Source organism: Actinia tenebrosa, unplaced genomic scaffold, assembly GCF_029948245.1.
Source record: "Actinia tenebrosa isolate PJP-AT-01 unplaced genomic scaffold, QUT_ActTen_1.0 PGA_scaffold5__44_contigs__length_20552954, whole genome shotgun sequence".
NCBI lineage: Eukaryota > Metazoa > Cnidaria > Anthozoa > Actiniaria > Actiniidae > Actinia > Actinia tenebrosa.
Window position 1 is genome coordinate 14817478 of NW_028292582.1, and position 19506 is coordinate 14836983.

General features: G+C 39.8%; 1 protein-coding gene across 1 annotated transcript in view; it reads left to right on the forward strand.

The window, feature by feature from the left end:
• LOC116294003 (uncharacterized) overlaps positions 1 to 19506 on the forward strand; it is a 51878-nt gene that overhangs the window by 18316 nt on the left and 14056 nt on the right. The window contains exons 2-3 of the mRNA XM_031701525.2: positions 6515 to 6758; positions 7197 to 19250. Coding sequence (XP_031557385.2) covers positions 6515 to 6758; positions 7197 to 19250 — 12298 coding nt within the window. The remainder of the gene's footprint in view (positions 1 to 6514; positions 6759 to 7196; positions 19251 to 19506) is intronic.

Here is a 19506-nt window from a genome sequence, read left to right on the forward strand (position 1 = left end):
GCTTTTGATGGTCTGCGTATGAAAGCTCTTTGTTGGTGGGCATCTGGATCCGTTGCGCCACTTCTTCGACTCCGCGGCAGATCTCATCGTGTTTCTTTAGGGCATTTAAGGATGTAAATGACAGCAAGCAGCAGTCGCAGAAGTACTTTTTGCCTTTGTGCTTAGTATGTCTGTAGAATAGTCTGCTAATGTGTTTAACCCATGAGTAGTGTCCGCCGTGGTAGAATAAATGTACGCGCTCTCCTTTACTTTTTGACAGAACTAACGGTACTATCGTCTGCTCTCTGACTCCGTAAACGTTAATTGCTAGATCGTTTATTTCCTCAAATATGGGGATGTCTATCAACTGCATGGGAAATTCCACACCATCCCACTCTAAATCATCTGTGGGATACTTACTTGTCCTACAGGGATCCTTCTCTGCTGGATACAGTGCAGACCTGATTGCCCACATAAAGCATCGATTGTCTTCATTCTTCACGTTTACAATAGCCTTCTTCCTTTCTACCCACGTTGGTAGCGGTACGTAACTCCCCCCTCGTATGGGTACGTACCTGGCTATACTTATCTCTATTCCTTCAACCTCCTCTACTGTCCAACCCGATCCTTCTTTCGTGTAGTTAGACAGCGACTCCATTATTGCTTCTAAGGCTTCACTGAGTGACCTATCCAGATTCGTGGATTCTAATATCACTAACGACTTTGATCGCAACATTGCTGTCGTCATTACCTCGTCTTTTGACAAACTTACTTCTACCATTATGCTCGCTTTCAGGGCTCCTAATTCTTCTATACCTTTTCGGAGAGTCCTTTTAACCTTCCTTTCTGACTGACGCCAAAACTGTCTAACGTCAATCTCACCGTTACCGGGTATTGACACCGTGCTGAAGTTGCTTTGGGATTCCATCTATATAATAGGAAATATTTTATACCTAATACCAAGCACTTTTTAAGTCGTCGTAGTCGTACTCACAGTCCTGACAATGCCAAAACAATTTAACCTTAGTCTCAAACTTCTTACCACATCCACAATCATAACTGCTCATACACTTCGTCTTCATTTTCAAATGCTTTTTCAAATCCGCTTCTTTCTTAAAAGTTCTCTTACATTCTTCGCACTCCATATATAGACTAACATATTTGCGCTGTTGCCCCCAACCACACTTGGAGTGGGTTGTTTCCGTAGGTGGATTTTTGACGCGGGTCTTACCCCGTGTTGAGATTGCGCTGGAACCCCCATTCCCTATACTACTCTGCAAACTTGCCCCCCTTAGGGAGACCCTCCATATATGCTAAGCCTGTTATGGTGACCTGTTAGTTCACAGATCTAGAGTTACACAATATGATGAATATTACGAAAACATATTTTTACCAGAGATCTTTTAATTGAAAAGCCGTGCAAACTAGACATTGCATATAGGGAAAGATAAGCAACTACCTATTTGTTTGAAGTTAGTTATAAAATGTAACTGAAAAAGCAATGATCTAAAAACGAAGGATTCACAATATAGTTCGAAGAACAACCAAAAAGAGTCAAACCATGTTTTAAAGCATGTTTCTTCACTTCACTGAGTCTGAGATATCCGCGTTCCACTCTTATGTAAATTATGCCTTTTAACTTCTTTTAAACTACTAAATAGAATTTTTGTTTCCACCACGTATTTTAATTTTTACCGAGCTTTCGCACTACTAGTGCATCATCAGGGATAAAGTAATTCGTACTCGAGATATTGCAGATCAAATTTATATTTATATTTAAATTAGATATCCTTTCCCTTTTTGGTAGTTCTGGAAGAATTAATTCCAAATTCCGCATTCCTTACCGTGTGAGCCACAAAAATATAACCGTCGACTCTCACAACAGTACCTTATTTTCTGATCGAATGTTTTGCATTTTGTCACCATCCTTCATATTTTTCCCTATTATTACCTTCTCTGGATAAGAAACAGTTTGTCGCAGGCTTGTCGGCAGCAGGCGCTACGTATATAGCTCCATCCCGATTCCGGATTTTCCACAATCATCTGCCTAGATTTAGATTTACCCCGCTGTAAAAAGCCGTAGACTGAAAACCTGCCCCCTGGAGAGAGACTCTTTATCGCTTACATATGGTCAGCTCGGGGTCTAGAGATACACAATATGATGAATATTACGAAAAACTATTTTTTACCAGAGATCTTTTAATTATAAAGCCGTGCAAACTCAACACTGAATATGGGTAAATATAAAATACTACTTATTGGGTTTGAAGTTATTAAAGAGAAACTAGAACTAATGTATTAAAATATAGTTCAAAAAGGTACCGAAACATATTTCTCTCGAGTCAAGAAATCCAATCAACTAGTACTGAAGTTGCATTATTCTTTCTTTCTCTTGCCTAAAAATTGCAATAGAACGTTCGGATCGTCTCTCAACGTCATATCTTCTTTCTTTTTGTCAAAAAAAAAAAAAAAAAAAAAAAAAAAAGGAAAGAAAATAAAATCATAGCATGATTTATTTTTCTAAAACCATTTCTAAAATATTCTTAAATGTTGCTTAGGAGAACTTAAATATCTATCTCGACGACTTAAAAATTTAAGTTTGTTTGGAAGTAATTGACTCGAAGGATTGTCGATGACTCCCGGCGTATTAAAAAAAGAAAAACAAAGGGCTGCAGGATGTTTGTCACGAGATAAAGACATCAGTTTATTGATGTGAAGATTGAAGATTGGCATTTGCAACTTCGGTATTTTCGGAGATTTTTTTAAGTCCTTCAAAAACAACGATTGACGCATTTAGCAATTCATGCTGTCAAATGATTATTTACAGTATTTAAGCGCAGGGTTTTGTTGCAGCGTGTTCCCATAAACGAAGGTATGCCAATTAAAGGATGATTTTAGGGTTGCGAAATCTGGAAGAGTGTACGTGATAAACCGTAACATTATTACATCAACCAACCCACAAACTCTTACAGCGCAAACGTGCAAAATTACGACCACACTTACTGCAATGTTTACATGCGAACGCTGTGTGTCCGTGTTGCAGGCTGAAATTTAGTTTTTCGCTGCCGCCAGTCAAAATTAATGGAAGACACCGACTGATTAGGTTTGATTGACGGCAGCGAAAAACCAAATTTCAGCCTGCAACTCGTTGACACAGAATTCGCATGTTTATGAAAATTGCAGTATAATGTTGGATGACGACATTATTCATTGGAGTGTTGACCACGTTAAACCGGAACATTGCGATGCGAGGCTGGCTGGTTTAATCACTAAATAAGGCGTAAACGCTCGTTTGACAGCAAAAAAGCCCGTGCATAGAAGTATGCGAATACATTTGGTCAAAATTTTGCGCGTTGCCCTGCAAGTGCCTAGTAAAACTGTGATGAAATAAAAAAATAAAAAAAACTAAGAGAGATGCAAAAAGGAAAAGAAAAAACCGTAAACAAAATTAAATTACACCGGAAAGTATGACAACCGAAAAAGCTTTTGCCATTACTAACAGCAATGAGAGAGCGGGACTTTGACGTACAGAACGAGAAGTTCCCAAAGTAAAATAAACATCTGAAAAACATACCATTATTGCTTAGTTACTCAAATGCTCAAAATAGGGCAAACGCAGTTTATTTAGGTTATCGTGAGCTCGGTTAAGAAAATAGTCTTTTTATTATTTTTCACATTACTCAGCATATATTTCTACCCCATTAAGCTTCGCTACTGAATGCTATACTTTTCCCCCCTGGTTTTGAACATTTTAAAAAAATAGTTTTCGAAGCTATTTTTTGCTTTTGCATTGACAACTCTCCTTTAATGCCTTTCCATCCACGGTAAACACCTTTAACTCTCATTACAATCAAGCTGCGGATACTTTAGTCCTTTTACTGAAAACTTGTTTTACTTGTTTGTAGCCAATATATACTGAATATAGAATACTTTAATTTACTTTGTATAGCAAATTGCAGCTCGAATCGTCGAGAAATTATAACGAGAGTCTTGTAGAAGCCAAAACCAGGCTAAACAAACATGTTTTTCCTATTTTAGTCAATGCATTTCTTTTTTGCTTTTTTGTTTTTTGTCGAAATAATTTTTTTTCTTTACATAAAGAATGTTTTATTGGAGCTCCAGTCATCGAGAGTCTAGTCTTTTAAAAGTCAAAAACAACGAAAAAAGTTAACAGTCACGAATAAAAAGGTACCAAGCAATGTTTTTTTCTTTTCGTGACTTTTGCCTTATACTTGAACGCAATAAGGCACTATTGAGTTGTCAATATTTGTCGAAACAGTATACATACATGGCGAATGCATTAGCGTAAGGATTTAGCTTTCAAATGTTATCATGTTTACTGATCGATTTCTTGTTTAAATCGTGTCGCCTAGTTTTCAGACTGCCCCATGTTCTGGAGTCCGGACTCCAGCTTGCCAATCCAGATTTTCACTTCCAAACTTCATAAATTTAGGTTTGACTATGCTGGATGATCTGGAATTTTTAAACGGATACTTTTATAGTTTTATAGGTTCGATTCCCAGCGAGGTCGGAAATTAATTTTTCCGAATTTAATTCCAAGGGCTTTCGACCGGAATAACCTCGTTCCCAAGCACTATAACTTATCTATATTTCTATATCTTTTATAGTTTTGTCCATCATCACAGCTAAAAGCTTATTATAAGCTAGAAATAATAAATTTATGTATTTATATGAAGGTCAAAATCAGTCTGAAAACCCTTGAAAATCGGCCTGTCTAAAAGACCTCAGTGTGTTTTTATTAAAAACAACATGCGGTAGGTAACATATTGGAGACCTCTTAGTCCGATCATAAATCGATCATTTGCATTGTGCCGGAATAGCGCTTTAGACTGAGTTTTAATTGGAACTAACCGTTTAGTAACATCAAGATTGTTCCCGCTAATACGACCACTTGAAATTTTGGACTGTCAAATACGACCATTTAGAATGACCACTTTAACAAAAACCGATTTAAAAGAATTCGCATCAGTATCCAGACTTTACACTTTATAATGTGACCACTCCATTTTTAAATATTTTGATCCATTTCTCTATCCTCTAATGGTATTTTTGATGCCAAAAATAGCTAAGATCTTCACAAAAACAGGAACTTGTTCTTGCTCATTACCCACATAATTGCCGTTAATAACAGTCAATGTTAATCTTTTGAAGCGTAAATGATATCATAATATATAAGCTATATGTAAGCTTATAAGCTTATATTAATCCTTTGAAGCGTAAATGATATTATAAGTATTTAACTTGGGAAAGTCATTTAAGAACATGTTATAACGGATACCCAAAACCATATCAGAAATATATATATATACACACATTTTTTTCAAGTGTGGACCAACTTCTAAATTGATGTAACACTCAAATAAAGAAATATTTCACCATTCAACTATTCACTTCATGTACATGTAGAATCACGTAGAATTCAAGTATTTATCGCACTGAGCAGTCTCCCGATCCCTGTTCTCGCTTGCTCTTGACGACAATTGAAAGAAATCTATTTTAGCTTTGATATGATCAAATAAGGAAGGCAATGAGAACTGAAGTCCGCTGAGTACCGACATATTACAGCACATACCGACCAGACAACCAAATATCATAAGGATTTTACAACTTTGGTCATTATAACAAAATAACTTAACGACCAATTCTGCTTATTCTGTATGACACCAAACTAAGTACAAGATCTTATAACATTCAGAGTGTCGAAAAAGATGGTCTCAACTTAGGACCTAAGTAGTATTTTTGGTTAGGAATTATAATAAATTCAAACCTCACAAATCATTGCTTATTTATTTAGATGTTTGACTGTTTCCATGTTTGGAAGAAAAAGGTGGAGGGGGAAACATGTCCCTAGAGGAATTGTTCTTGGGGTCAAAACAATATTTTTTTTGCATAAGGAAAGACGGCCTACGGTTTTGTCCCCCAGAACAACTCCTTTAGGAATTCAATGCAAGTGGTTTATTAGTCTTTGCATTCTAGTCTATCTAATAAACTTGTTTCTACGTGTATTTGAGTTTTTTTAAACGGTGCCCAGCATACTGCTTTAAAAGTTTTTAAATATAATATATTTTTTTTAAAAACCTTTCTTATATTTCATGAACATTCACGTGCAAAAAAAGATACCGTCGTCAAATTTAAAAAAAAAGCATGATAAGAGTTAATCATACTACAATGGTATTTTTGCAAATTATTTCTCTTATACATTCACCTTTATATGTTTGCTATGCTGAGATAAAGACAGACAGATAGACAGAAAAACAGACAGACAGACAGACAGATATGGACGGACACATATGGACTGACTGCAGTGAGGCATTCAGTTAAAGCTTATGCGTTTCCACAACGTCGCACGCGCAAACAATACAAAGCGCGCGGGAGCATTTCTAAAACAATTAACTTTCTGAAACTTCCGTCTTACTCAGACAGATAGAAAATGTACCAAGTCACTGATTTGACATGCCGTAAAAAGAATCCAAAATCATTTTTAACATAAAATCCTTCTCCTTACTTCCTTCAGATTGATGTCATTGCTGTTGCAAGACAAGGCAACGACAGTTCACTTCACATCAACCAACTCAAGGTTTACCAACCTCGTATTAGAAGACTACGTGGTAGTCATGTCGTGGTCAGGCATCCTGTCAACGAGGAACTTGAAAAAAAGTTGTCCAATCCTTTCTACTTTCGTCAACACGATCATGGAACAGTAGTTGATGCTTTGTTTCCAAGAAGCGACGAACCAAGAGTTATAGCTCTCAAGAAAGGTAAGAAAAGCTAATATACAATTAAATCAATTATATAAGATCAATGCCTTCAAAACACAGAACACAGTAAGTTTTAGTTGGGTACGGGCTAAATAAACCCTAAAATACCCCTCTAATCTCAAAGCACGGTTCAGTAAAAGATTGGGTTGCGTGTGCTGGATGTTGCTGATCAAGAAAGAGACAATAATAATTACCAAAACAAATATCATCAACCCATATACAATCTCTGGATTAAATCAAATAAAAGAAAAGAAAAAAAAAAAGAAAAGTAGGTAGAAAAGTAGCTCATGGATCATATTTGTAATTTAGGATCCTCTTGTAAATTTCATTGCTACCAAGGTCAAAAGGTTATGCAGCTTATGTCTTTTTCCTTTGGACATATTATTTATTTGTCAAGTGTGACCATACTTTTTGTTTCATATTATCAAAACCAAACAGGTATTGCTGGAGCTTTTCAAGTCCACCTCAAGTCTGTAGGATATGAAAGCTTGGCACCGATTGAAGAGCATGACGACTCTGGTGTCTACAACACAAGGTATACTACCCTTCTTACCAACGATTCTCATACAACTGTAAGAAGAGAATGGACCAATAATGATTACTTCGAGTTTGCAGACGGTACTCCTGTTGGTGGCGAGCACAAGGCAAAACAAAAGTATTTAAGTACAGTGCACATAAAAAATGGGAAGATCCACAAGGTAGATCGACAGCACCTCGGGATATTTGAATCACAAAAAGGACACCCAAGAGCTGAAAATAAAAAAGAGTACCAAGAACAAGACCAAGATATTCAGGTTTCTACGACTGGTTACAACAAACTCAAACTGGTTCGTTGTGACGATGTTCGCAGTAAGGAAGGACACCACCGTTCCAGACGCAGCGCTCAAACACCAGACAACCTGGAAAAAGACATACAGGGACTTCATCAAGAAAATCTTGTTTTCAGAGACTCCCATAAGATCGACTGGAAGAAAGTTGGTGGTGATAAAGTAAAGTTCAGACCCTTTTATGAACTCATGCGGTGCTTTACTGACCCAACTGTGAAGAACAGAGAAATAGCGGAGTGTTCGAGAGAGATGCATAAACTGGCAAAACACGATAAAGCAGCGTTCAACAACATCTGCAATTTGGTTCTACAGCGAAATCTTCAAAACGTGACTTCCTGGACGGTGCTTGTCAATGTGGTGGCCGGGCGTGGTGGACATCGAGCACAGAGTGTTCTAGCACAGGCCCTCATGTCAGAGTATCCACGCAGATTGACTCTTGATGAATACGAGACTCTGCTAGAAGGAATCTTTTACATACCCAAGGGACCAATACATAGTGAACTGTTTAATGCTCTATTCACACAGGCAGCAAGAGATTCTAATCATGGTCATAAATCGTCCATGGCAATGCTGGTATTAGCTGGACTTACCAAACGTGCACAAACAGCTGGTTATAATTCGACTCTATCAGATGTGGTGGCAGCGCTCATTCATGACAGCTATCACAATAAGTCCAATGTTCATGACCCTGACAGCGTGGAACATGAGTCCTACGTTAGAGACCATATATGGGCATTTGGTAACCTCGGTCATTCATCTGGTCTACAAGTCATGCTTAAACATGCAGACCACGACAGCTCAGGTGTGAGGTCAGCGGTTGTCTCGTCAATGCGTAAGCTACCTGCAGAAAGTACAAACAGGTTCTTGTTGGACACATTATACAATGATGAACACAACGATGTCAAAGCAGCAGTCATGGATGTTTTTATTGAACGACACGAGGACCTGACAGATGAAACCGTCCAGGCACTCGAGCATGCAATATGGCACGCTGAAGATGGTGATGCGCTCGACGCATCCGTTCAGGAATTCCTAGAAAACCACCACAATCACCCGAAAACTAAACATATCAGAAAACGAAGAAGCATCTTACGGCGACAAAAGCGTGCTTTGATTCCTGCTCTTCGCCCACGTGAGATCCAACTGGGTCCAGATAAAAGATGGACAAAGAACTTTGGAGGAAAATACCTTGGAGCAGAATCTCAGATCCAATTTCGCAACCAAGTAAAACTCAGAATTGGAATATTTGGAGGGAATTTCGAGGTAAACCTTGACAATTACGCAAAGATAGAGGCTCAAATTTTGAAATGGGGCTTTGATATTGTGAAGGGTAAAGCTGCTTTCAAAGCTTCTGCGAGTTTCAAGAATGACATTCCTAAAGATCTTATTCATGCCATCGCTGATGCAGGTGACGATATTCTCTCAAAGATCGATGACATCACCAGTATAATTTTTGAGCAGATTTCAAAATTCAAGAACAAACTCAAGACAAACATCCCACTTAACATTCAAAAGCTTGTTGACTTCGTAAGCCAAATAGTCAAGTTTGTCCAAAATCTGTTCAAGCCTTTAAAGCCAATTAATCTGATGAAGAAGATACTCACTTTTGTGAAAAAGGTTGTTGAACGGCTGAAAAACTGGAAATGGATGCTAGATAATGTGCAGAAGATACAGATTACCTTAAACAAACTGACTCTAGTGGATGATTTATTTAGACAAGTGATTGCTGTTTTGGACCGAATCCTAGATATCGTGAACCGCATTACTATCAGACTTCCTCATAACCTGCCTTCAGATTTCAAAATAGAAGACCTCCTAAAGTGGCTAAAGACAGCGTCTTTAGATCTGCAAGACATCAAGATCAAGGAGTTCTTTAAATCTCTTGGATTCTCTGTACCTGGAGGGTTCAAGCTGCAGTTGCCATTCAGATTTACTCTACATTTCTCTCTTTCCATGGAAAAATTTACAGCTATTTGTATGCGACTTGTGAATTTTGCTAACAATTTCTTGGACATATCATCTATCTTTGATGTGCTGAAAAACCTAGCTTTACCACGACTGAATCTTCCAAGACTCGAAGGAAAGTTTCCTGCCATACCTTTCAAGTCCTTTAACTTTGGTCTAAGCTTTGACTGGAAAATCAACTTGAATTTCAAACTAAACCTAAAGGAACCAGGGTTCTTAAAGCTAATTAACATCCTTGGCAAACTCAGTGATTTCTTCAAACAATTCAAACTTCCATCGTTCGACTTGGAAAAGTTTTTTGAAGACATAATGCCTGGAAAGGATATGGATCTAATTAACACTATTCAAGAACTCTTTGGTGGAAACTCTAACACTACAGCTGTTGGCAAGGGGCCTGATGATATTTTAGAAGACTTTGTGAATCAAATCTTGAACTTCCTAAATTCATCCATGCCAAATATAACTGCCATCAGTGACGTTACAGACTTCTTTCAAGAACTTGGTCCGGTCATGAAAGATTTTGCTGAGAAAAGTACCAAAAAGATTTGCAAAGTATACAAATTTGCTTTAAATTCATCAAAAGATTTCAAAGACTTTGGAGAAAATTTAGAGAAAAAAGGAATAGTGATTCTCAAGAAAGTTGACGAAACTACTCAAGGAGCACTACAGGAACTAATGAACTACACAATTATGGTTGACGGCTTGATTGACGAACTTGAGAAAAACTTTACAGTTGCATCTCGTGGATTTGTTTCAAAATCTCTTCAAAAATTATCAAAGAGCTTAAAGGATATCCAGTTGTTAGCCGACCAGGTTGTGGAATTTGCGAATGGAACATCTTCTAAAGTGACTGGAGTATGTATGAAGGGTGCGGACTTCTCTGCTGGTATTATCGATGAAGTTCAAAATGCTTCACGCGACGCATTGGCAGAGTTGACCAAGTTTGTTGGCCCTGTTGCAAAAGGCATCAGAACTATTGGAGAAGACTTGAAGACAACAGTTACTAAAGTCGAAGAGTGGTACAACGAAAACATGGCTGTACGTGTAGGTAAAATATCCAAGATAGCCCAATTACTAGCAGATTTTATGTCAATGTTAAACACCAACAAAGGATTTTTAGGCAAAGTTCGAGAAATCGCCATCAAAGTGAATAATGTTTTGACTCACATGCGTAACCTTCCGTTGTATGCCAATAAAGCACGCGAGACCGCAGATGATATCATACAGTTTGCTGATCGAGCTCAAAGCTTCAAGGATGAAATTTTAAAGCTAGACATTAGGAAAGAATTTGGCATCGATTATGACACAAAAGTCCGTGATCTTTGCAACAAGTTCAAGGCCATGGCAAGTCAAACACTTAATAAAATTGGAAGTTATGATGTTACTGCAGAGGTGAACAAATTCTTCACAGTCGAAGCTGATAAACTAATCAATAAAGCAGTAACGAAGTTTAGAAGGATCAAGGAACCTATTCATGAGATCCAAGGCGAATTGAAAGAGATATCATCCATGGTTAGCCAAATCATGGACGTCCTGATCAATCTGAAGCCCTTCACATCAAACTTTTCTCCAATACTTTCAACAATTAATAAGCTACCAGACTGCCAGCAAACTGTTACTATATTCAAGGAAAGCACAAAACCATGTGTGCGAAAAGCTATGATCGTTGGAAAGTATGTCATCGATCAGTACAAAGAATTGCGCAAAGAAATTGAAATCCTAAAAGACATGATATCAGAAACGTGGAGAAACTTCAAGATACAAAAGTGCATCAAAGGGGGAGCCTGTATATCAAAAGCTTTTATCGATCAAGCAAAAGGAATTAAAGAAAAGGTCGATGTCTTAAAGGACACGTTTAAAGAAGCCAGTGGATACACTGACATGCTTGAGACTTGTAAAGCTGGTGTTGAGAACATCACAAAGATTATCGATACAGTCAAACTTCTCATACAGCAAGTGAAAGACTTTGATTTGAGAGACGATGTACAGAAAGTTAAAGATGTACTGCGTCGGGTAACTGGAAGAGATGTCACTGAGGATTCACAAGGAGGCAGGGCCAGAAGAAGTATTAAAGGAGCTAAGGAGAAAGTAAAGCGAGTACTAGACTATATAAGAAAGGCAAAGGAAACAAAAGAAAAGTTAGAAGGCATCTTACAGAATACTTTTAAGGCCATGAAAGCTGTCTATAACGATGCTGTAGTGGAGCACGTGCAGAAGATCCAGGATGTGCGAAACAAGCTTCAAACTTCTTATGATTTATGGAAGAAAACTAAAGACATTAACACCATCATTCAAGCTCTGGACAACATAATCAAAGAAGCATCAGACTACGCTAAAATAATGCAGGGAGTCACGACCAAATTTTCTAACCCAGTGGTGAAACTACTTATGGATACTGGAGAACTTAGTGATGTGATCAAACCACATATGGACAAATATATTGGTAAAGTAAAAGAAGTGACGGACAAGGTAAATAGATTTTTCGACAAAGTAACCGAGTTCCAAAACAAAATACAGCTTCGCCAGAGAGGTCTTGATCTTTCACAATTTAAAGAATGGAGCGCGTATCCCTATTGTTCTGCCGACGTTTGTGTGCGATCTCTGAGGAGATCTTCATCCCTTTACTACAGCACAATCTTCACATGGAAATTTCCCCACCTCGATGACCTTTCGTCAATGAAAGATACCGGAAGATGGCTGATTCCTGGTTTGTTTGGCGATTACAAAGTTGAAGGCATCACGCAACTATCGCAGTCATCAATAATACTCGGGATGTACGGGGTCTCCGCGAACAAGGGCAAGGCTTCAATTTTAGTTATTACAACTCCTGGCAGCGGTGTACGAAAAATAATTCAACTAGGAAGTCCGCAATCTCCATTTACCGAGGAAATTGGTGGTGTTTCAGTGGCGCGAAACAGTATTTGGATCGCTAGTGGCACTTCAAACAAGATTCATCGCATCAACAAAGGATCGGTTACTGGAAGCATGTCCTCTAGTGGTCCATCTTGGATAGGCATATCCAAAACTTATAGAGTTGAGGGCACTGCCACTTCTGTATCATTTGATGAAGCTAAAACAATGCTATGGGTTACTGATGGTGTTGCTGGGAAGGGATACGGCTATCGATTATCGCCTGACGGGGATCTGCTATCAAGCAACATAGCCCCTGATCGAGTATTAGTCATCAGAGAAAAAGCACAGGGTATGGCAATAGTACGTCAATTTAATACTGAATACGTAGTCGTATCAAGATGTGCCATGCGCCCTGGATTTCAGTGCAAATTGGAGTTCCACGACTTAAGTGGGAGCGACGAAGTTGGCGAAAACACTTTATCAAGAGTTGTCCGTACTCCATCAGGATTAGAATCTGTTGAAAAGGTCAGGAATGATCTGATCGCCATCGTGTTTTCCAGCGCAACTTACAGCGACAGAAGTAACATTGAAAATATCGGAGGAGACATTGAGGACAGGTACTTCAGAATGAAGCTCCCAATCTTAAAAATGACTTTCGGAATCACTGAAAACTGCTTATACTTCAAAGTCATGAAGGACTGGATTATAACACCACGAAGGCTAATTCCTTTTGGTGACTTACGATGCGGGGCTTTAAGAAAGCGAAGTATAGAAAATGAGCTTCTTGAGTCAGATGTTTACTCACAGGAGCTTGAAGAAGTTCATACACGTAACAAGAGAGCCACAGGTGAAATGCCAGCTTGTTTGACATTGATGAGGGGTAATGTCAGAAGAGGATATCAGGAATTCATGCCGGATTGGAAGCAGGTCATCATCGTGTTTGGCATTCCCGTTACACTTTTCGCAGGCGCCGGTGGCTATTGGTTTGTTGACTACCAAGCTCAGTTATGCATGAGGGACCGAACTTTCAAGGTGGGTTTGATTCCTGGTGCTTGGATTGCTGTGCACGTCGGAGCAAGTGTAAGCATTTGGATAGTTGAAGGTGGTATCACCATCGAAGCTATACTATTGGAAACATACCTTCTTCCTGAGTTGACAGTCAAGATTGACAAGTGGCCATTAAAAGCATGCATTGAGCTGAAGATGAGAATGACACCATTGAAGATACGCGTGTGGTTGTGGTATCGATTCCGTCTTTGCATTAGAATCCGATGCAAGTGTTTCAAATGTAGTATTAAAATAAGGTGGTGTAGCAAAAAGACATTCGCCGAATGGTGGTGGTCCGCGAGACAAATTGAGCGCACTTTGTTTTCGACCTGCAAGGAAGACGTAGATAGAACTCCACCAATAGCAGGAACATGCAGTGCGAGACAAGTTGGGGAGAAAATGTATTTCGTACAATGGCATGGATTCAAAGAGGACACATCAATCAACCATTACTGGGTAAAGATAGGATCCATTGTGGGCTCTGGTGACGACTATGGTGCAAATGTTGGAACATCGTTGAGCACCATCGTTAGAAATCTGCCAATCATGCACGGAAGGGACGTCTATGTTAGTGTGAGAGCCACTAACGACATGGGGATGGACAGCAGACTGGCCTTATGTCCTTTCTTCAGAGCAAAACGAAGAGGACCGCAAATACGCTATGTAAATGATGGTTCTGAATTAGGCCAAGACAAGGATTATCAGTCAGATGATTATGAACTAGGAATGAATTTTGCTTGGGCTAAAGGTGCTCAAAGTATACTGGATGTAAAATGGGGTATTTCAACTTCTTCAAAATGCACTCTTGATGAAAAGGAAGTGGACGTCTACGGATTGATGCCGGTTGGTGAGACCAACACCATTCAAACATCGGGTTTGAGTCTGAAACATGGGCAGAAATACTATACAAGGGTTGTTGCTACCAACTCGATTGGATTAAGAGCGGTCATGTGCAGTGATGGCATTGTGATAGATACAACACCTCCTGTGACAGGTTACTTGTATGATGGGTCTGGAGAACAAGATGCTGATTTTCTTCCGTCAACGAAACGAGTTCGAGCCAAGTATCAAGCATTCGTAGACAACGAGAGCCCTTTAGCTAAGTATGAGTGGAAAATAGTGTTGTATGAAAACTCTCTTGATATTACTCCGTTTGTGAGCATACCACTCCCGCAAAGAACGCCTCTTATGGAGGGACTGAATCTAAGCCCAGGGCAGAAATACAAGATTGTTCTGCGAGGTACGAATGCAGCTGGTTTACAGACTTCTGTTGAATCCAATGGTTTCGTACCGGACAACACTGGACCTGTTTGTAACGTACCTTCTGATGTACTCTCTGAAAGCGATGACCAGGATGTTGACTTTGTTCGAGAGCTCAAGAGCATACAGGCAAAGTGGAAATGTTCAGATTCTGAGAGTGGAATCAAGAAGCAGTTCCTTGCTGTGGGAACTTACCCAGGAGGCGATGATATCAAATCGTTTGATGCAGCAGAGAAGTACGACGCTACAGTTCTTGAAGATGGGAACACTTTTGTGCAGCTGGATGGCTTTGACATTGAGCCAAGAGTAAGATATCACGTGACAGTAAAAGTACTCAATGGGGCTGGAATTCGTAGAACAGTTTCATCTGATGGTATTTTGATTGATACAACACCACCCGCTGTTGCACCTCAATTCATCAAAGACGGCTTGGAAGGCAAAGATCAAAACTACACAAAGGAACGTTTCACGTTTAGTGTTCATTGGGAGCAAGCTTTCATTGACGCAGAAAGTGGTTTGTCTGAGTATCACGTTGGGTTGGGCACAAAACCCGGACTCACAGATACTAAGAACTTAATATCTGTTGGGAAAAGAAACAATGCAACGCTTACAGGACTGCTGCTTGAAAGTGGACGTAAATATTTTGCCACAGTTGTAGGATGTAATGGAGTACAGATGTGCGTGAATGCCAGCAGTAATGGTGCTATTGTTGATTACGTTCCTCCCCATACTGGTAACGTCATTACTGGCTATCAAGGACCACCTGTTTTCTTTCAATGGAACACTAAATCAGTATGGGCGCGATGGAATTGGTGCCCAGCAGACGAAGTAAGGACCTCTACGTTCATAGACAAAAGAAAGTGTAGTAACGAAAGTTTCTATGACGTACATTCTGGTATCGATAATTTTGGCTTATCAGTCACTTCCTTGGTAAATGAACAATTACTAGCTGAAGTGAAGAAAGTTGGGCGAGTGCGCATGAGTGGGAGATCTATTGAATTAGAAGATGGAATATATTCAGCCGTGGTCCAGGCAACCGACAAAGCTGGAATGAACTCTAATGGATATTCAAATACTTTCATCGTAGACAGTTCTCCTCCCGAAGTTTTGATTATCCAACATGGACATCGTGGAAATATGATAAAGTACACAAGAGAGAAGGACTTAATGTTTAAAAGCTACTTTGAAATCGAAGATGATCTCACTAAGATTGTATCGTACAAAGTTTCTATTGGAAGTTATAGCGGAGCAGATGACGTTGCCAGTTCTAATACTATTGTCTTACCACAGCCAAAGTATTCAATAGCGGTCAATTGGACTGCTGAAGGACCTATCAAGCTTGAAAACAACAGAAAGTACTACGTTACCGTGCAGGCATTCAACAGCGCAGGATTGACGGGGATTGGCTCTTCAGATGCACTTCTCTCAGATTCAGAAGCTCCGAGAATCGCTTTTGTTATGGATGGATGGGGAATGATGGATGCCAAGTATCAAAGCTATGCTTCTATTTACCGTGCGCACTGGCATGGCGTTATTGATTTTTCTGGAATACATTCCATATATCTTGGACTGAAAAGCACTTACAGTTCCAGCGCATGCGATGTCATCCCATTAGAGCTGGTACCAAACAAAGCAAACTCTCACATTTTATCTGGACTAAGTCTTAGATCAGGATCAAAATATTTTGCGTGTATAAAAGTCGTCGACAACGCTCAAAACGAAGCGCTTTTCTCTTCTGATGGCGTTATAATCGACAGCACTGCCCCACGCACTGGTACTGTAGTGGATGGAAAGTCAGGTCAAGACATTGATGTGCAAGTTGAAGGCTCGATCTTGTGGGCCTCGTGGTCAAACTTTACTGAACAAGAAACACAGATTGTCGGATATAAGCTGGCTTTTGGCACGGCACCTGGAAAAGTAGACATTCAAGAGTTTACCGACGTGGAACTCGTAGAGAGAGCTGCTAGTACAAGGATGAAGGTGTCTGAACTACGAAGTGGTCAGCGGTACTACGCAACGGTAGTAGCTGTCAATAACCTCGGAATACCAAGCGCTAAAGTATCTTCAAATGGTGTATTAGTTGATTTTACCCCACCAGAATTCATCAGACCAGTAACTGATGGTGGTATTACAGGAAAAGATGCTTCATATACAAACCAGCAAACTTTATCGTGTTCTTGGATTTGCGACGATCAAGAAACACGCCTGCAATCTGTTGAAGTGGCCTTCGGACTGCAACCTGGAGTAACCAACGTGAAAAACTTCACAAGAGTTCCAAACAACCAGAGAAAGTATGTCTTCTCGACAAATCTTCGACCAGGAATTAAATACTTTGCAATGGTCAGATGCACAAATAGAATCGGGTTTACTTCTATATCTACTTCAAATGGGGTAGCATACGATAATTCACCTCCCCTAGCTCAGTTCATCGACGATGGAGACTATCACAATTCTACGAACAGAGTAGACCTAAAGTGGAAATTCTACGATGTCGAAAGTGGAATCAGAAAATATCAAGTTTTCGTACATCTTGCCGATAATTCAAGCAGACAAGGTCCATTTGAGTTTTCGGATGCCGTGACGTCGACGACAGTAAACCTGGACTCTCCTCTTGCTGTTGGAAAAAAATATTTTGTAACTGTTACAGCCTTCAACGGTGCTGGTCTAACAGCGTCTATAACATCTGATGGATTTAAAGTAGATGACACCCCGCCTCTGTGTGAAAACGTTTGGGATGGAGATAAACCACCAAACGCAGATTTACGCTTCATTGGAAAAACAAACAGACTAACAGTATCTTGGAACTGCTCTGATAGCGAGTCACCATTGATCAAGATTCAGTTTTCTGTTGAGGAGGTAAATTCACAAGCGGTTATTCTGCCCTTCCATTCATTGAAACAAAAGCTTAATTCAAGTGGTACTACTATTATTACCGGTAATGGCAGATGGAATCCACGATATCTAGAGGGTAAGACCTACAGAGTTGGGATAGAACTGACCAATGCTGTTAAACTTAGCTCCCTTTACTGGACCAATGGTGTACTTGTTGATACTTCTCCTCCCGTATTCAAGGATCTCAGACTCAGATTCAAACCAATAAATGATGAGTTATCAGCGAGCTGGAATGTGAAGGACGAGGAAAGTGGTGTTGATAAGGTCCAATGGGGCCTGGGTAGCAGTCCGGAGAAAACTGATATTTTGAACCTAACGTTTATGGACAAAGCCATCAACAGCCTCACAGTTTCTGGTTCACAAATACGACTACAACTTGGAAGAACCTACTTTTTGACTCTTGTCGCAACCAACCTCGCAGGTTTAGCAAGCAGAACGGTGTCAAATGGAGTTGTGATTGATCGTACTAGGCCCGAAGCTGGTGTTGTGACTGCACAATACGTTTTACCTTTGAACTATGACAGAAATAAGAACATTGTTCCCGGGTCATCATTTACGGTGTCTTGGACAGGATTCGTAGATAAAGAAAGTGGAGTTTCTCGATACAGCTGGGCTACAGGAAATAACTTACAATCGCTTCTAAATCTGGATGACAATAAATATAAAAACATTCTGCTCGACGAATCTGTTGGCGGCGTGCAGATTAAGAACGTAACTTTGGTTGGCAATACTACATACTACGTGTGCATCAGAGCAACCAACGGCGCAGGCCTACAAACAACGGATTGCTCACCAGGAATGAAAGTAGTCCTGGGTAAATTCTCGGCTGGTGTGGTTAACGATGGTCCAAGAAACTCAAAGCAAGACCTGGACTTCCAGCTTGACGATAGAGCATTATGGGCTTACTGGAGTGGATTTGATGATCCTGTTTATGGAGTGTCTTCATATGAATGGTGTATCGGGGATCACCAACCAAGTCAATCAGACAGTAGTGTATGTAAATGGCCTTACATGAAAGTACCCCTGTTAAGGAACTATGCACATCGTTTCTACAATCTAACACTTACACACGGCACGACGTATTACGCTACCGTGAAAGCTATAAATAGTCGAGGTGAAACAGTGCACGCAACTTCGGATGGTGTTCTCGTTGATCGTACCAGTCCTGCGGGTGGATCTATAAATGTTTGTCCCTCCATTGGTAAAGATACCCAGTACATGACTTCACTGTCTGCTCCTACTGTTACTTGGGAGATGAAAGACAATGAAAGTGGCCTGAGTCACTTTAGAATTGGAATCGGTTCTTTTCCTTTCCAAGACGATCTTCTGGATTTCAGGAAAATTGGAGCTCTTGAAAGATCAGTGGATTTAGACGAATTCAATTTTACAGCAACAAATGGCTTGTCGTACTTTGTGGCGATAACAGGCGTTAACATGCTTGGACTTGAATCGTCACTGATCACTCAACAAGTGGTAGTGGACACGACCCCTCCATCTGTTGGTGTGGTAGTGGATGGTAACAGGACCAGTGAAAATAAAGATCTGGACTACCAAACGAATAACCAAGTGTTGGCAGCTTATTGGTATGGATTTGAAGATGGTGAAAGTGATATTGTGGAATACCAATGGTGTATTGGTTTACAAAAAGGTAAGTTGTGTTTCTCAATTGATCACCCAAACATGTGAATTAGAGATATTTACCTACTTCATGATAGGTATTGGCCTTTGCTCCACGTAGTGGAACCGAGGGGCCAATTTTGTGGCCTGGCTCATGCATTAATATCGAATCATTACCATCGCCATTGCCACGTACAAAGACAGGCACAATTACGTATGATTTTTCGTCTAAAAAAAAAGATTGACAAAACTGTAAACATTTCTGATCGTTGATTTTGTTTGTTTCT